The sequence below is a fragment of the Dipodomys spectabilis genome, unplaced genomic scaffold, assembly GCF_019054845.1.
Source record: "Dipodomys spectabilis isolate Male_0828 unplaced genomic scaffold, ASM1905484v1 ptg000128l, whole genome shotgun sequence".
Classification (NCBI taxonomy): domain Eukaryota; kingdom Metazoa; phylum Chordata; class Mammalia; order Rodentia; family Heteromyidae; genus Dipodomys; species Dipodomys spectabilis.
In genome coordinates this window covers 1,473,930-1,489,156 of record NW_024870805.1, presented here as the reverse complement: position 1 = coordinate 1,489,156, position 15,227 = coordinate 1,473,930, and the positions used below count along the sequence as shown (strand labels likewise).

The window sequence follows — 15,227 nt, the reverse complement described above, 5'->3', positions numbered from 1 at the left end:
AGTGCCCTGGCAATGCCGGGGCCCCCCAAGGTCTGCAGCAGGGCAAGTCCTGGGGCAGAGCGGGGTGAAAGCCCCGCAGACAGCCTCAGGCAGCAGTGCCAGGAAGCACCACAGGCTCCAGTGACCGCAAGCGTCTGGGGAAAACCTGGGGACTGCTGCGGCTGTGATCGATAGTACGGCGAGTGTGCACTTCTGACGGCCGCAGAGACTCTCAGCATTATATACAACGTGCTACAGCATCGTTGTTTTCTTAGAAAGACAGTCGAGGCTGTGTTTTTTAGTGATGGAGGATTTTTTTCTAGGTGCCTCATTAATAATCAGTAGTACCAATAGATTTTTCAAGTTTCTGATATTTTTACATTGATGATTAAAATTTAAAACGACAATAGAGCCACAGATATTCTCACAAACGTTTCTTCTGTGCTAACACAAGTTCTATTTCGCTTTTCTCTTAAACAGGGCCGTTCGCACATCTCTTGTATGCCGGGGACCGTCCGTCGGTGGAACTACCCCTCTCCCCTATGCATTGGTATGCTATGCGCTCAGAAACCACTTCCTGTAGCACCGGCCAAGCAGGACTCCTCTACTCGGGTTTCAAACGGCACACGTGTGCATATCGTGCAGAGCCTGTGTTATGCGAGGGCAGAGCCTAGGGGCACCCGCCTGTGGTCCCAGATGAAAGTAGGAGTCACAGGTCTGAAGCTGGCTGAGAAAAAGCAGGAGAATCTACCTAAAAACGAAAAGCAAAGGGAGTGGCGTGAGCCTCAGGCAGAGGAGCACTTGCCCAGCGCGTCAGACCCTCAGCTCCATCCCTGGTGCTGAGGAGGGCGGGAGGAGGGAGGGAAAAAGGCAAGGAGGGAGGGAAGGATTGTAAGGAAAGAAAGGAAGGAGGGAAAGAGACCAAGAAGCGCTTGCTGGTGGTAATGGCATCGGAACCACAGCAGTGTTGTATGGCTCTGTCTTTTCGCATCTCTGCCTGGAGAGCACACGCTTTCCAGCTGCAGGTGCCAAGCAAATTGGATTTGTGACGGAGGCAGGCGTCTTAGCTCACGGGGAGAAGCATGCCGCTGCCCCCAGGACTGGAGTGTGGAGCCCGGAGGCCTTTGCCTTGGAAAACCATGTTTTCAGAAGCAAAATCCAGTCTCACAAGGCAGTGATCTGAAGCTGCTGTCATATTTCACGTCCTTGGCACTGGGGTTCAGCCCGCCCTGCCCCCTGGGGCTGCTCACCACAGGGAGCCCCAGAACTTCCTGGTGCCAGCAGCACCAGCCTGTCACTGGTTCTCCAGCACTTCCCCCGCACAGAGATACACCGGCCTTCCTGTGGTCCGGGCCCCTTGGCCCAGCGGCCCTCCCGCAGCCTCTGTCCTTCCTTCGCCTCAAAGCCGGCTGTTCATTGTCCAGGAAGCCATTCCCTGGGCCTCCACCCCCCGGGCCTCCATTCACCAGCTGCATGGTGAACCCCTGTCTTCAGGCAAAACAGATTCGCCCTGCTCGACGCGTTCTGGGGGACTTGATTTTCACCGGTTTCCTCACACATGAAGCATGAGCACCCCATTTGCTTCCACAGCTCGTGTTTCGCCTTACACGCGGGAGCCCCAGCACTTGGCACCTTGGAGTCGACTGACTCTGTCAGAGGAGGTGACACTGCTTGCTCTGCTTTATGCAAAAGAGTGTTTAACTTGAAAAGCCAACTTCATCCAGTTTAATTCCCCTTTGGCTTTGTTTCATGCCCTATAGTTAATGGCAGGCCAACTCTGCCGTTCTTCCCTGGGGAACTCCCCCGCGCCCGCAGCAAAGCTCAGATGCTGATGGCAGACGTGGGCAGGCTGGGATTTAAGAGGAACCCAACAGAGGAGGCGTAGGAGTGGGAACCTGTGGGGGGATCATGTTTCACATTCCGAGTCCTGGACACAGAATGTCCTAATTCCTTATAATCCCAGTGATCACAGAGACAAAGCACATAAGCCACTTCCAGAGGCCCAGGCGTCCCACGCTGATCTCAGAGCTTAACCAAGCTCACGGTCATGAATGTAGCAAAAAGCCCTTCTCGGCGACGAGAGCCTCGTTAAACCGGGTGGGAAGTCGCTTCACGGCCTCCTCCAGGCGCAGCGCCACATGCAACATGGTTCAAAGGAGAGGAGACTGCGATTTCAGAGGCTGCCCAGGGCAAACGCTGGAGTGCCCGTTCTCCAGCCTCTCTCTCATTCTTGATGAAATCGGTCATTTCTGGTTGCGTTCCTGTGTCCAGAGGGAACCTAGACGTAGGGGCAGAACACATGAGCAGCCAAGACCAGGGTGGGAGTTGTCTGCACAGCACAGAATCTCCTTGGGAGCAGCTGCCTCCCAAATGGGAAGGCCCTGGGCGCTGGTGGGCACAGGGCGCTGGTAGGCACATGGCGCTGGTGGGCACAGGGCACTGGTGGGCACAGGGCATTGGTGGGCACAGGGCGCTGGTGGGCACAGGGCACTGGTGGGCACAGGGCATTGGTGGGCACAGGGCACTGGTGGGCACAGGGCGCTGGTGGGCACAGGGCATTGGTGGGCACAGGGCGCTGGTGGGCACAGGGCATTGGTGGGCACAGGGCGCTGGTGGGCACAGGGCATTGGTGGGCACAGGGCGCTGGTGGGCACAGGGCGCTGGTGGGCACAGGGCGCTGGTGGGCACAGGGTGCTGGTGGGCACAGGGTGCTGGTGGGCATAGGACATTGGTGGGCACAGGGCATTGGTGGACACAGGGCGCTGGTGGACATAGGGTGCTGGTGGGCACAGGGTGCTGGTGGGCAAGGGCACTGGTGGGCACAGGGCATTGGTGGGCACAGGGCGCTGGTGGGCACAGGGCGCTGGTGGGCACAGGGCATTGGTGGGCACAGGGCACTGGTGGGCACAGGGCGCTGGTGGGCACAGGGCACTGGTGGGCACAGGGCGCTGGTGGGCACAGGGCATTGGTGGGCACAGGGTGCTGGTGGGCACAGGGCATTGGTGGGCACAGGGCATTGGTGGACACAGGACACTGGTGGACACAGGGCGCTGGTGGGCACAGGGCGCTGGTGGACACAGGGCGCTGGTGGGCACAGGGCGCTGGTGGGCACAGGGCGCTGGTGGACACAGGGCGCTGGTGGGCACAGGACGCTGGTGGGCACAGGACGCTGGTCGGCACAGGGCGCTGGTGGACACAGGGCGCTGGTGGACACAGGGCGCTGGTGGGCACAGGACGCTGGTGGGCACAGGGCGCTGGTGGGCACAGGGCGCTGGTGGGCACAGGGCGCTGGTGAACACAGGGCGCTGGTGGGCACAGGGCACTGGTGGGCACAGGGCGCTGGTAGGCACAGGCTACGTGGTGGGCACAGGCTACATGGTGAGCACAGGCTGCTGGTGGGCACAGGCTGCTGGTGGGCACAGGCTGCTGGTAGGCACAGGCTGCTGGTGAGCACTGGGCCGGGTGGAATAGGAATGGCTGGGCAGGACTCTAGGCTCATTTCCTCATCACTTCAGGCTTGGTTTCCTGATTTTCCAGGTGGGCATTTTCAGGGCTGTGGTGCTAGCCTTTCAGGAGCTGTGGGGGTGCAGTGATGGGGTAATGCCCAGCCTTTCGGGGTCTGGGGTATAGTGATGGGGTAATGCCCAGCCTTTCAGGAGCTGTGGGGGTGTAGTGATGGGGTAATGCCAGCCTTTCGGGGTCTGGGGTGCAGTGATGGGGTAATGCCCAGCCTTTCGGGGTCTGGGGTGCAGTGATGGGGTAATGCCCAGCCTTTCGGGGTCTGGGGTGCAGTGATGGGGTAATGCCCAGCCTTTCGGGGTCTGGGGTGCAGTGATGGGGTAATGCCCAGCCTTTCGGGGTCTGGGGTGCAGTGATGGGGTAATGCCCAGCCTTTCGGGGTCTGGGGTGCAGTGATGGGGTAATGCCCAGCCTTTCGGGGTCTGGGGTGCAGTGATGGGGTAATGCCCAGCCTTTCGGGGTCTGGGGTGCAGTGATGGGGTAATGCCCAGCCTTTCGGGGTCTGGGGTGCAGTGATGGGGTAATGCCCAGCCTTTCGGGGTCTGGGGTGCAGTGATGGGGTAATGCCCAGCCTTTCGGGGTCTGGGGTACAGTGATGGGGTAATGCCCAGCCTCTCGGGGTCTGGGGTGCAGTGATGGGGTAATGCCCAGCCTCTCGGGGTCTGGGGTGCAGTGATGGGGTAATGCCCAGCCTCTCGGGGTCTGGGGTGCAGTGATGGGGTAATGCCCAGCCTCTCGGGGTCTAGGGTGCAGTGATGGGGTAATGCCCAGCCTCTCGGGGTCTGGGGTGCAGTGATGGGGTAATGCCCAGCCTCTCGGGGTCGGTGATGGGTGCACTTGTCTTGGCCCAGTACCAGGCTCAGTTAATTCGTGGCGTGGAGTAATCTGTACCACCTTCAATAAAGATACACTGAGGCCACCTTGATGCCTGACCAGAATACCTTCCCCAAACACACTGAGGCTCAGCTCAGGACAAATGGAGGAAAATGGCTGGTTCTCAGGCCAAGGGGAATCAAGGGCACAGGGTGGCCGAGCCGAGGGTCATGAAGGCCAGCTGCAGCTCGCTCGGCCCACTGGCTCTTCTGGACCATGGGGAAACAGGGCGCTGGGACGTGAATCCTAAGGGAATGCCGGACCCCGACAGCCTTTGTCTGTTTCACAGCCACCTGCGGGGGGACGCTGACCAAGCTGGGTGGAGTGATCCTGAGCCCCGGCTTTCCCGGAGCGTACCCCAACAACCTGGACTGCACCTGGAGGATATCCCTGCCTGCGGGCTATGGTGAGTGCGACGTGAGTGTATTTACAAGTCCCACCTTGTCATTTCTGTCAGGCAGAGCATGACCCTGAGTTAGGAGCATGCCGTGTCTGGGTGGCATGCTGTCTCTTCCATCGAAAGTGGATTGCAGACTTTGATAAAGCTTCGGCAGAGCAACTTGAAGGATGGGAAGGTATTTAGAAAATCAATCAGCCATGCAACTCTTTTCAAATTAAATTAGCTGGATGATGATAGAGTAGGCCCAGGAAGTGCACAATTTGGCGTTGCTAATCCAATTATCAACCTCCTTGTCCACGATCCTGCCTCTAGCCTACCTCTAGAACTCAGGAATGGTTCTTGTTTCTTTTGGGACAAAACCGAAAGGTTATGTGCAGGTTGTGATGCATTTTGAATTCAGTAAAACCATCTATATTTGAAATAATGGTATTGTGTTAGCTTGTGGTTGCATATTGTGCTGATTATGGATTTATAAATTAGAAAGTATCTTCAGAGATGTGACGTGTTGCGTCATGACACGGTACAACAGGGAAGACCCAGAGCGGAGTTTCCGTCACCTCTGGCCACGGGTGGATGTTCTCGCCCCCTGTTCCTGGCTAATGAGGCAAAGATTTCTGTCTTTTCGTGAAGCGCCTTCAGTTCCTGGGTTCCAGAGTCAGTCCATGGGGGACACATGGCTCTGGTGTAGGATAGAACACTTCGAATCTAAATAAGATGAGAAATGCATGCGTAGCTCCTTTCAGATGTCCCTGGGGTAAGATAAACTGGTGTAAGAGCATCGCGATCACAGGATGTTGGCCAATTGGGAGTAGAGATGGAATGTTCTTGAGTATCAAACAGTAGATACATTAGAACTTGAAGACGGTCCCTTCACTGAGGTTCCTCCCAGGGGGTCTGGCAGGCGACAGGTGGTCCAGGTTCTTTGACTGCGGCTTGTGAAATGCTGTGGCTTTCCCGTCACCCTGAGCAGCACTGAAGACGGTGGCTTTTTCTTGAGCAAGAATGTTCCCTGTACTCACTGTTCATGGCTGATTTTTTTCTTTTCTGTCAGTTGTGGGGTTTGAACTCAGGGCCTGGGCCCTGTCCCTCAGCTCTTTTGCTCAGGGCTTGTGCTCTACCACTTTAGCCACAGCGCCGCTTCCCGTTTTCTAGTGTTAATTGAAGATAAGAGTCTCACGGACTTTCCTGCCTGGGCTGGCTTTGAACTGCAATCCTCAGAGCTCAGCCTTCTGAGCAGCTAGGTTGACAGGTGTGAGCCACCGGCAGCTAGCTGGCTCATGGATGATTTTATTGGTTGGTTTGAAACTTCCCGCCCACAAGTGAAAACCACATGTGTAGTCAGCGGATCTCAGACACGTCTCCTGCCCGTGGCCAGCCCACGGCTTCCTCAAGCAGCCATGAGTGAGGAGCACGGTGATTCATTCCCGTGCTCTCCAGCCTGTGCACAGTGCACAGTGTGGAGCTCTGGCCGAAAGTTCGGGAGCCATGTGTAGGACACGCAGGGCTGCTCGGGTTGGGGGTTGTTGGTGTGTAGCAGCTCCGTCAGCCACTGCGGCATCAGCTTGTGCAAGGGACCCAGGCGTCTGAGAGCCTTGCTCCCTCCATCGGGGGCGGCTGGGCCCGTCCCGACGCCCCCACGCCTCCACGCCTGGCGCAGGCCCTGGCTGGAGCGTCATCATCCACCCATGCTCCCCTCCGTCCTGAGGGACTCTCCTGCCTTCCCACAGATGGGTGTGATGGTTTGTGGATGCTTCGGCGAGGTTGAACCTATAGACAGTTTCTGCCTGTGTTCTCTTTAAAACGTTCACAGACACGGCAGAGATGCCACAGAGGTTTTTTTTCTGTTCCTCTATCATTTTTATTGTGAATAAACCAGTAGTGTTGCACAAGACGCCGTCTTAACCTCTTACCGCTCAGGACATCTGGCCCCAGGGAGAAGCCACACAACACGCTTCAGAGCATTGCCTGCCACATCTAGAACGTGGGCAGAGAAGTCGCTCTTCATCCTGTCCTCATCCAGAAGGGCGGCTCCCGCTATGAAGTCATGGTCCATTATTGTTCAAAGCTTGTCAAAGACGAACCCCAAATCCCCCATGCAGAGACTCTTTGTGGGCACTTGATTTCTGAGATATAACTGCGGCCAGAAGAAAGCACACCAGCACATTTCGCCAGAGAGGCCTCTTCTAGATGGACTTGGTGTTGTGACCGCAGAGGTTTAACATACTTGGGGAGATAATGGAAGGATAAGTAGGCCATGCTCATTTGGACCCTGGGATTCAAACTTGACACAGTGTGATGAAAATTAGACAGAGTTTGCGTTAAGCCAGATTTGCTTTAAGCTGGGCTCCATTCTGTTTCCTGATAGGCCGTCAGTGTGGTTTGATAGGTAGCTGGATGCTTTATCCTACTTAAAATGGTAATTTCTCTCACAATATTGTATTTTCATAATTCCTTTTCCATTTCATGTCTAATTCCACACGCGTAAAATGCCGTATTTATTCTGCCCTCTGTTTCTGAGAAATGGTCCATCTTCCCTGGCTTGCCCCTTGATCTGCTGTTGTCATTCAAACGACGTCTCCGCAGGGTGCCCTGAGTCTGGCTGCACGTGTCTGCAGTGCACTCCTCTCAGCAAATTCCCACCTTCCCTGCCCCTCCCCCCCGCCCCAAGTCCAGTTGTCCTGTGCTGGGGGCAGGGATGCAGATTCCAGCAGCTTCCTCAGTCCGGCAACCTACTAGGGCCACTGTGAGAGCTGTCAAAGGAACTTTGCAGGCTGCACAGACTTGGTTTCTCTGCACAGACATAATCACACATGCACGAACGCACACACACATGCATGCACACAAGTGTGCTGGGTGCTGGGTACTGGCCCATCCCCTACCCGTGGTGTGCCCAGAGAGCTCAGCACTGAGAGACAAAGACGACCCTGGCCCCTTCCCACTTCTTCTTCCTTCTTATATCTTCCTGCTTCTCAGTTTCTTCTGACCAGAAAAGTAAAATCTGCTGAGATTCAAAACATATGGACAGCTCTCTGCTGAATAAAGAGCCCCATTTGACACTTCCCTTCCAGCTGACAGGCTGTTTTGTGCTGGTGCTGTGCCACAGCTTGGGACTCGGGTCACCCACCGGACCCTGGCGGTACAGCCGGGCTGTCGCTCCAATCCTAGAAGCAATTCCCAGCTTCGGCAGACGTGGTGAGGTTTAGGTTCTATTCAATAGCTTTTGAAGTTTGCCGGATTCTACTTTCTTTAATCCTTGCTCTTTTGAGCTAAGCTGAGCAAATATTAATGCAAATCACTTTTCTCTAAGAAAAAGTGGGGTGATTTGAACCTCAGATGGAGGCTGTGAGCTCTTGTCTAGCTTATTTTCTTGCCAAACTAAAGAAAGTAAAGCCTTGGTGAGTCAGATGCTGACAGTTTCCTCCCTCACTCAGGGAACTGACGGCCTTCTAAGCCTTTAAGCTCTATCGCACTTGGGGAAGTTTTCCTTCCCACACTGCTCCTTTACCTTCCCTTCTGTCGCACTGCTGTCTGACTCATCGGGGTCTCCTGTCTCCCGTTATGGGGGAAGATGTGTGCACCTGAAAGTTTCTCTATGGTTACAAGTAGAGAGCCTTGCACTGTGGGCATTACCTCTGATTTTCCCAACTGAGGACATGTATGTATATTTGCTGGAAAAGAATTAAAGCTCCGATGCGGAGCCTGGATTTCATCTATAGCACCACAGGAGCAGAATCAGAGGAGAAAAACAACACAGAGGCAAAATTCTCAAGACAGACATCGGCATTCTCAGTTTAGGTTTGACTACCCAGTCAGAATGCAATGGTTTACGAGACTCATGTCTTTGGAGTTCTTTAATGAATTTTCAAATAAATTAAGACCGTTGAGATGGGGCATTTGCATTTCCTAATGTCACAACTCCACACCACCTTGCTTCTGACCTTCTAATTTGCCAAGGCACCCAGCAGCCTGAGCACACAGGGCTCAGTGACCGGGACTAGCTGCAGTCTGCGGAGCCGCACAGGCTCCCGGCTTGAATTTCGAGCCTCCCTTTGGTTTCTTACAAACATTTTTGGCTCATTCTCCATGTCCAGTACAATTGAAAATGGTCACTTGCTGAATGAATGCAACCGTGTGACCATCCAGTTAAGAGCTAAAGTTTGGAGCTTTGTGTTTTTCCAACCTTAACAAAGCTGTGATGAACTTGTGTCCCAGAATCCCAGCCTTGCCCTTATGAGAGCATCAACCTGGCAGCAACTGGAAAAAATGGGTTTTGTTGTGTCTTGCTTTGTGTGCTAATCACCCCCGCTCGTCTGTGTGGAGCAGGGCCAGAGCTGCCCACGGTGCGGGAGGACCTCAGCGCAGGGGTCCCGAGTGAGCCGGAGCCGGCCGTCCTCCGGCGTGTCCCGTCCTGTCTCTCAGACACACAGAGCCGTTAAGATGAGCCTTGCCTTTACAGATTTCAAGGTGCAATTTCAGTCATCTTCCATGGTTTTTACTCGCAGGTGCACACATTCAGTTTCTGAATTTCTCTACGGAAGCTAACCACGACTACCTGGAAATTCAGAACGGGCCTTACCACACCAGCCCCCTGATCGGGCAGTTCAGCGGCTCAGACCTGCCGCTCGCCTTGCTGAGTACCACACATGAGACCCTCATCCGCTTCTACAGCGACCACTCGCAAAACCGGCAGGGGTTCAAGCTTGCTTACCAAGGTAAGGACCACACCACCCCCGAAGAGCTACACGCATCCTGTATGTCGGGTGTATTCAAATGTGAATTCCTGTGCTGGTTAAAAGCTTGCTCAGGCGGGCTGAGCTTTGGTGTCATGTAGTACAGCAGCGGGCTGAGCTTTGGTGTCATGTAGTACAGCAGCGGGCTGAGCTTTGGTGTCATGTTGTACAGCAGCGGGCTGAGCTTTGGTGTCATGTAGTACAGCGGTGGGCTGAGCTTTGGTGTCATGTTGTACAGCAGCGGGCTGAGCTTTGGTGTCATGTAGTACAGCAGCGGGCTGAGCTTTGGTGGCACATTGGTCTCTGGTTGTGGTTGCCTTAAGCTTGTGTCTAAGAGCTCTGAGAGGAAGAGCAGAGCCAGATGCAGCCCTCTAGGTACAGACACACACACAGACATACCCATAGACACACATAGACAGACATACACAGCTATGCACACAGATACACACAGACACACACACACACAGATATACCCACATATACCCATAGACACACACATACAGACACACACAGATATGCACACAGATACACACAGACACACAGACACATAGACACATAGACACACACAGACACATACACAGATATACACACATATACCCATAGACACACACAGACAGACATACACAGATATACACACAGATACACACAGACACACACACATAGACACACACAGACACAGACACAGATATACACACATAGACCCATAGACACACACAGACAGACATACACAGATATACACACAGATACACACAGACACACACACATAGACACACACAGACACAGACACAGATATACACACATAGACCCATAGACACACACAGATATGCACACAGACACACACACACATAGGCACATAGACACACACATACAGACATACACAGATATGCACACACAGAGACATGCACAGATATGCACAGATATGCACACACACACACATACCCATAGGCAGACACACAGAGACGCACACAGACATGCACACGCACACAGCCCTCTCGTGTGGCCATGGTCTCGTCTTCGGCGTGTGTCCCCGGCAGCCCTTGTTCCCTCAGTGGAGGGTCTGTCTAGGATGAGGCGCAGCCGGAGGGTCTGGCATTGTGCCTCCGCACACGATCATGGCTCTGTGCTCTTCTGAAGGCTCTCGGAGCTGGTCTCAAGCTGCACGTTTGCTGGCGAGTCGGGGCTGCGGGGCTGGCTGGGGACTGGTCCTCAGTCGGTGTCACTGTTGCCCACTGCCTGGTTCTGCCATCCATTCCCCAGCGTTCGGTGCTCATGAGGAGACGGGCTAAATGGATGGCGCTTGTGTAGCAGGATTTCTCTACAGATCGAGCCTGTCAGACGCTTCAACCAAGGAAGGAGAAAGGGAAGGGTGTAGGGGTCGGTCCCGGCCGTGGAGCAGGGCTTTCCTGCAGGACTCCAGGAGAGGACCTGGCGGGTGGGTGGGGTCCCTCCCGTTGCTGTCTGCAGGATTTCAGAGCTGGGACGGACGGGGCTCCGCGTTGTGACTGGATGCGAGCACATCTCTCGGCCCTTCTCAGCCCCCTACTTCTGGGCTTTGTGATGCCGAGGTTGGCACCAGGACCTGGCACAGCTAGGGAGCCATGCGAGGAGCTGCAGTTCAGGCCCAGGGCCGTCCAGGAGTCAGATTTGGGGAGGGGGGAACCACTTCAGCCCCCTGGGAGCCTCCTGGCCAAGTCCCAGGTCAGAGGGGAAAAGGAATCCTGCGGTGTAACCACCAGAGGAATCAAAGACAAGTGGGCTTGGAGAGCGGAAACAGAGAAAGCCCAGCCTCCTGTCTTCCTAAGGATTTAGGGAAAGTCCTGGGTGGGTGGATGGAGATTAGAGGTTTCCCACCGGTGTGGGGTTAGCAGGGAAAGCTCTGTGAGGCAGCTCACAGCGGTCACCTCCTGTCTCGTTTAGCCTTCTACTCACCAAAGTCACCTTGACCCCTTACTATTCAGTTTTTAATGTGCAAGTTCAGCCTAAAAAGAAATTTGTTTGTTTTTAAATACACATACGCGCGCGTGCACACACACACACACACACACACACACACACACACACACACGATGAAAAACAGTGTAATAAACCAAAGTGAAGCTTCGAGGGATGGCGGGGGTTCTGAAACACCTTGGTTGTCACTCATTTGGAATTTCTGAAATAGCGAAGAACAACCATTCCTTCGGGTAGCTGTCCTTGCTGAAGCCCCGTGAGACGCGGTGTCAGGGGCCGTGTCGTGGCAGGAGGAGACGCGGTGTCTGTCAGGAGGCCGCCGCGCAGCCAGACCTGCAGCTCCTATCCCCGAGCCTGCCTTGTGTGTGTTACTTTCATTCTGATGAAATTTTAGCACCCCTCCTCTTCACTCTGCTGCATTATGTTTGAATTTTCTTTTATGCCCATCTTTATTATTCAGTCCTGGTCGTTTTTAACCCATGTCACAGCAGGACATCAATGTTTCTTGAGTGTCCTGTGGGATGATCATATAACCCTGCACTCACGCTACTTCATACAACTCTCAGAATGACCTGACAAGGTTTAGTACCGTTGCTCAAAATTACAGGCGAGCAGGTGGTATTAGAGAGTGGTGAAGACTGAACCGGCATCATCACCGTTGTGAAGGTCGGTGCCGGGAGGGGAGCTTCAGACACGGCTCTGAGCTGGCTGGCGCTCCACACGCCGGTTTCTAGTGTAGCTCTGCATTTTCACGAGATGATGCAATTGTTTCTGGTTTATTGGGGGTAGTGGGCTGGCTAGGTAAGCACTCATAATCTCTGCATCCCCTAAGACTTCAGTCCTGAATCTCTTTCCACAAAATGTATGCAAACAGGAAAGTAAAACACAAGAGGTACACATAGGAATTTTTAAAGGATTTTAAAAGTTATCCTTAAGTAGTTCAGCAAATCAGCTTATGGGTGCAGTGCAGTGCGCCCCTTTCATCCTCCCCATCCCTCCCAACCCCTCCCCTTTCCTCTGCTTTTCTTCTTTTAATTTTGAAGGCTATGCATTGAATTTCATGACTTCATTCGTCCTCCCCTTCCCCCCTTCCCCTCCCCAACCCACCTTCCCAGTGCCCTCATCCGGCTGTTTATTTTGTAGACCTGTGAGGTAGCCTTTCTGAGGAATTAACTATATGTAAGGAAAAAATCATAAGTTTTAACCACAGGCATAGTTCTCTGCTTCAGCACTGATCTGCAAAGCAGTTCTGCACGAAGGACCTGCCTTGAGGCACCACTTCACCTTTTCAAATGAAGGCTTAGAAAACAAACCAGCCAGCCAAAGAAGAATCTCTCCGTTTACCAGGAAGGAGCCAGCCACCTCTGGGGGCGAGGAACCTCTGGGTGACTTTGTCGCAAATGACCCAGGGCCGTAGCTGGGGGACAGGCCCGAAGGGGAGCAGGTCTGATGGAGGGAGCAGCTGCCCAGGGCATTGTGGGTCACTTGGCTGGACTTCCAGGCCCCCCGGGCTCTGTGGGTCACTTGGTGGATTCCAGGCCCTCCGGGCTCTGTGGGTCACTTGGTGGATTCCAGGCCCTCCGGGCTCTGTGCATAACCTGGTGGATTCCAGGCTTCTCAGGCACTGCCCCCTCTCCTGGGGAGCTGGCTAGTGGTGGTGCTTTAGCCTGGGTTCGGTCTCTACCTGAGGCTGACCTCAGCAAGGCTGCGTGTGCCCTGGCCTGGCATCTCCACGGTGGAGAACACACTTGCACCTGTTTTCTGGGAGCACGGGTGATGGGCGTCGGCTTCGTTCCCATAACCCCACGCTGCCCCCATGGCCCACTGACTGCCCTCCCGGGGACCCCTCCTGTCTCAGGAAAACCTCACCCCTGACCTTGTCTGAGAGGTCAGGACTGTGTGTGTCAGAAGGACCCAGCAGGACAGGTCGAAGGGATTCCAGGGAGCAGGAGCGGCCCTGAGAGTACCTGGCGTCGCCTTCCACGCTCCGTGAGGGCCAGCGTTACGTGGGAATTGTGCCGCAGTGGGAATTAGCACACATCTGAGAGGGGAACTCAGAGCCTCAGATTTACTGATTCAATCTAAAATAAATTTCACACATTTGAAGTATTTCCTAGAGAAATTCTCCTAACGCATCTAAACGACTTGTACATATAACTATAGAATTTCAGATATAGAAAGTGAAATAATAATTCTCATTATAAGCACCATAATTGTTCCTCATAGTTCTTTGTGGGGGCATCTTAACCCATTCCCAGACACTACCCAGTGTATATATGTGTATGGGTTTTTTTGGCTGGCTGTGGGGCTTGAACTCTGGGCTGGGGCGCTGTCCCTCAGCTCTGCAGCTCAGCCATGATGAGCCGCAGCACCGGGGAGTCCCTGGGCTTGGGGGACACAGAACCATCCTTTGCCAATCTCCTGCAGCTTGTGTGCATTTGCTTGTCCTTTTATGCATTTGCCCAAAGTAAAAGCAACGTTTACAACTGCCTCGTTCCTCATTTCCCATTTCATTCCACCGAAACAAAGGCAAATCAGGCCCAGGAGATCTTCTAACTTCTTTCCCAGCTCCTCACACCCAAGAGACCCATGTGTGGTCCCCAGGTGCGTCGGACCCAGGCAGCACCGACACCTCCACAGGCCTGGTCCTTCTGACCTGTGTGGGGAATCGGTGAGCCTTTGCGGGAGCACTTTTGAAGTATTTTGAGGGCTGCATATGCACCTTAAATGCCATGACAAGAAAGGAAGGGAAGAGAAAGGGAAGGGAAGGAAAAACTTTCTAGAGGAGGGCTGGGGTGCTGGCGTGGGACTGCAGGAGGGGGGTGCAGAGCCCTCGTGGCCCTCTTTCCAGCCCAGCACAGAGTGTGGTTAGAGTATTAGATCAGGCTGGTCAGCAGCTCGGCTGCTTCCATCCCTGCGGAGAACTGAGAGGGGCTCTCAGATCGTCCAGTGACTCACACAGCCGCAGTCAGGAGATGCGCTGAACTGCGTTTTTCCAGCACGCCGGCCAGTGGCTGTGGGCCTGAGCGAAGGTGGCTGTGGAGAGGCTGCCCGGGGAGGTTGGTGTGTGTGGCCTGGTCTGAGCTGCGCTGTGCTGTGTGGCGCCCACAGAGCTCCTCCGCGGCACTGTCCTGACAGCTCGGGTCTGTTCAGCAGCACTGCCTCCTTCTCCCTCCCCAAACGCGCAATCCACTTCTTATTTTATGTTTCTTAACTGTTTATTGCCAGTCACATCTGGTATATGAGAGGATTCATTTCTCTGAGTTTAACTATATTTAAAGCAAAATTGAAATCTGGACACAGGTGGCTCACGCCTGTCGTCCTGGCTACTCAGGAGGCTGAGATCTGAGGATCATGGTTCAAAGCCAGCCTGGGCAGGAAAGTCTGTGAGACTCCTGTGAAAAGCCGGAAGTGGAGCTGTGGATCAAGTGTTAGAGCCCTTGCTGTGAGCAAAGACGCTCAGGGACAGCACCAGGCCCTGAGTTCGAGCCACAGGACAAACACTTGTGGGCGTGCACACACACATGCACACGCACACACACACGCACACGTGTGCACGCACACATATAGCAAAGAAGAAGAAATGACTTCATTCTAAAAAGAAGGTCTGATGAGGAGGCTCCTGCTCACAGTGGGAACATGGACCAGTGTCCTGCATGCTGTCTGTGCACACGGTTCTACAGAGCGCGTTCAGATTCCAGCAGCAAGATGAGGGCCCGGCGCTGTGCACCGCAGCTCTTCCGGGCACTCGCTCCTGGCTGAGGGGAAACGTCTCA

General features: G+C 54.2%; 1 protein-coding gene across 1 annotated transcript in view; it reads left to right on the top strand.

Moving 5' to 3' along the window:
- LOC122116226 (CUB and sushi domain-containing protein 1) overlaps positions 1-15,227 on the top strand; it is a 168,923-nt gene that overhangs the window by 53,699 nt on the left and 99,997 nt on the right. The window contains exons 15-17 of the mRNA XM_042689888.1: positions 460-529; positions 4,661-4,777; positions 9,274-9,483. Coding sequence (XP_042545822.1) covers positions 460-529; positions 4,661-4,777; positions 9,274-9,483 — 397 coding nt within the window. The remainder of the gene's footprint in view (positions 1-459; positions 530-4,660; positions 4,778-9,273; positions 9,484-15,227) is intronic.